Consider the following 2,360-nt stretch of genomic DNA (forward strand, 5'->3'; position numbering starts at 1 on the left):
GCATTTTTGTCCAAAGTATAGATTATTTCTTTTCACTTGTATTTAGAGTGCTTCATTAGAGTGTAATTTTTAAGAAAAGGAACCTAAGTTTTTGATGGTTTTATTTCATTTGTTTTATTATAAGCAAGTGTGATATGCCGAGTCTGTGAGAGCTGAGCCTTTACCTACCTGAGAAGTAAAGCACGCTGGTGTTCCACTCACCACCTCCGTGCGGTTGGCCACACTCTGTGGGCAAGGATGTAAATTGCTATAATTTTTTTCTGAAAGCAGTTTGATATATCAAGAGCCCTAAAATATGTATGTGCAAGAATTGTTAATAATACTATTCATGGTAGCCCCAGCTGGAAACTGGAAGCCCAAATGCCCATCCACAGTGGGAAAAAGTCAGATAATTAGTGGTATCTTCCACTGTAATGAGGAAGAGCAAGTTACAGCCACCGACTGAATGATGGAATGAGTAAATCTCAGAAACATGTTGGGGGGAAAAGCTGGACCCAGAGGAATGCCTCCTGGAAGATCCCATGTATGAAGCTTGGAGGCAAGTGAGGCAGCCTTTGCTGTGAGAGGATGGGGCAGTGGCTGCATGTGGCGCAGGTGGCAGGTGGTGGTTAGCAGGGAGGGCAAGGCCTGCGTGTGGGGTGTGCTTGGTTTCTTGGTCCTGGTGCTCGCTGGGCAGGTGTGTCTCACATACAGAAATTCATTGAGCTGTACACTTAGGATGTGTATACTTTGCTATATGTATACACAATAAAAGCTTAACAAAATACATGTGTGCGCCAGGAAACTCATCATAGGTTAACGTCCATGATAAAGGAGTTAGCAACCAGTATGACAATGGAAGAGAAATAGATCATTAAATATTGGTCCACCTATGTTGTTATTCAGGCATAAAGATCCTATTTTCAAGGAAGAGAAAGCATTAGGAGAAAGTGTTTACAATATATTAAAACTGAAAAAAAAGTAGGACTGGAAACTGTGTGTGTATATATATGTATAAAATGAGCCACATTTTATTGGCTGGCTTCTTTGATTTTACATTTACATTATAATCCACTGGAAGAAAGGACATTAGGATGTTAGCTGTTTATCTCTGAATGGTAGAAATTAAAATACTTTCATTTTTTTCTCTTTATGTTGATCAGATGTTCTACAATGAGTATATTTAACTTTTATGATCGGAATAAAATCAGTTATTTGAGAAAAGAGAGGAGGAGCGGTTTCTGGGAAACAATAAAACAAGGTTGTTCTCCTGTAATTTGTTTATTCTCTGTTCCCTTCAGAGCTCTAGTCTTGAAAGGGATTAAGGAGATGTTGGCATCTTTTTTTTCCTTCTTCCTCTGGATTGTGAGGAACTGAAGTCTTTAAATGAATCAACAGTTCATTCCTTGAAGTTAATCTTGAAGACCTCAGTATTTTCCCATTTCATGGTCTGTCATTTTGTATTAGAGGAGACTAAGACACTTTTATAAATGGTATTTTGCAACAAAGTATGAACCTTCGTGTTGGAGGTTTTCTGTTGCTTTATAGTTTAAAATGGAATGGACAGGAGCATGTTTAGAAATATGCAAATACATGCTCTCAGTGGATAGGCTTAAATTTTGGCCAAAGTAACGTCAATCCCAGTGGTCATGAACCGTCGAGAATCATCTCTTTTCTAGAGACACTGAGCTGGAGCCGGTCTCGCTGTGCAGTGGGCGGCGGGCAGTCTCTGCCTTTTGATTAATGGTGTGCAGCCGTCTCCACACACTGCAGAGCCGCTCTCTGCATTTTGTGTCTATATTGCGGTCTCGAAAATTTGGCAAAATAATGCATTTCATTTGCAGGCGGAAGCGATTTGGTCATCTACATTTGTGGATAAAGTCATTGTCATGAAACTCACTTCTTCAAAGCATTTCACAGATCCGATGAGTGACAGAGCGCATTCCTTCCACAACGACATTGGCTTTGTTTGCCTCCTCAGTTAAATCAAGGTCCGAAACAAACCAGGAGAAAAAGGAAGATTATTTAAAATGAGGCCGTCAGTATCAGGAATGAGAAGAACAGCTGCTTGCAAACTCAAGCACTGTGTGGCGTTGTGTACAGGACAGAAATCTTGCTTCTGTAAACTGTGGAAAGTTAACGCGATTTTAACCTTGCCGGACCTTGTTTTTGTTCTGCACCCCTCCCTTGCTTAGGAGACTACCTAGGTGGAGAAGCGTACTGGGCTGGCGGCCTGCACCTCTACACCCCTTTACCTTTCCGGCCAGGCCAGGGTGGTTTTGGAGAACTTTTCCGAACACACTTCTTTCTCAACGCAGGAAACCTCTGCAACCTCAACTATGGTAAAACTTGGGCTATTCAAGAACCATTGTAGTACAGTT

General features: G+C 41.2%; 1 protein-coding gene across 1 annotated transcript in view; it reads left to right on the top strand.

The window, feature by feature from the left end:
* SAMM50 (SAMM50 sorting and assembly machinery component) overlaps nucleotides 1–2,360 on the top strand; it is a 52,135-nt gene that overhangs the window by 33,652 nt on the left and 16,123 nt on the right. The window contains exon 13 of the mRNA XM_011984014.1: nucleotides 2,175–2,321. Coding sequence (XP_011839404.1) covers nucleotides 2,175–2,321 — 147 coding nt within the window. The remainder of the gene's footprint in view (nucleotides 1–2,174; nucleotides 2,322–2,360) is intronic.

Source organism: Mandrillus leucophaeus, unplaced genomic scaffold (genome assembly GCF_000951045.1).
Source record: "Mandrillus leucophaeus isolate KB7577 unplaced genomic scaffold, Mleu.le_1.0 Scaffold26, whole genome shotgun sequence".
In the NCBI taxonomy this organism is placed as follows: Eukaryota; Metazoa; Chordata; class Mammalia; order Primates; family Cercopithecidae; genus Mandrillus; species Mandrillus leucophaeus.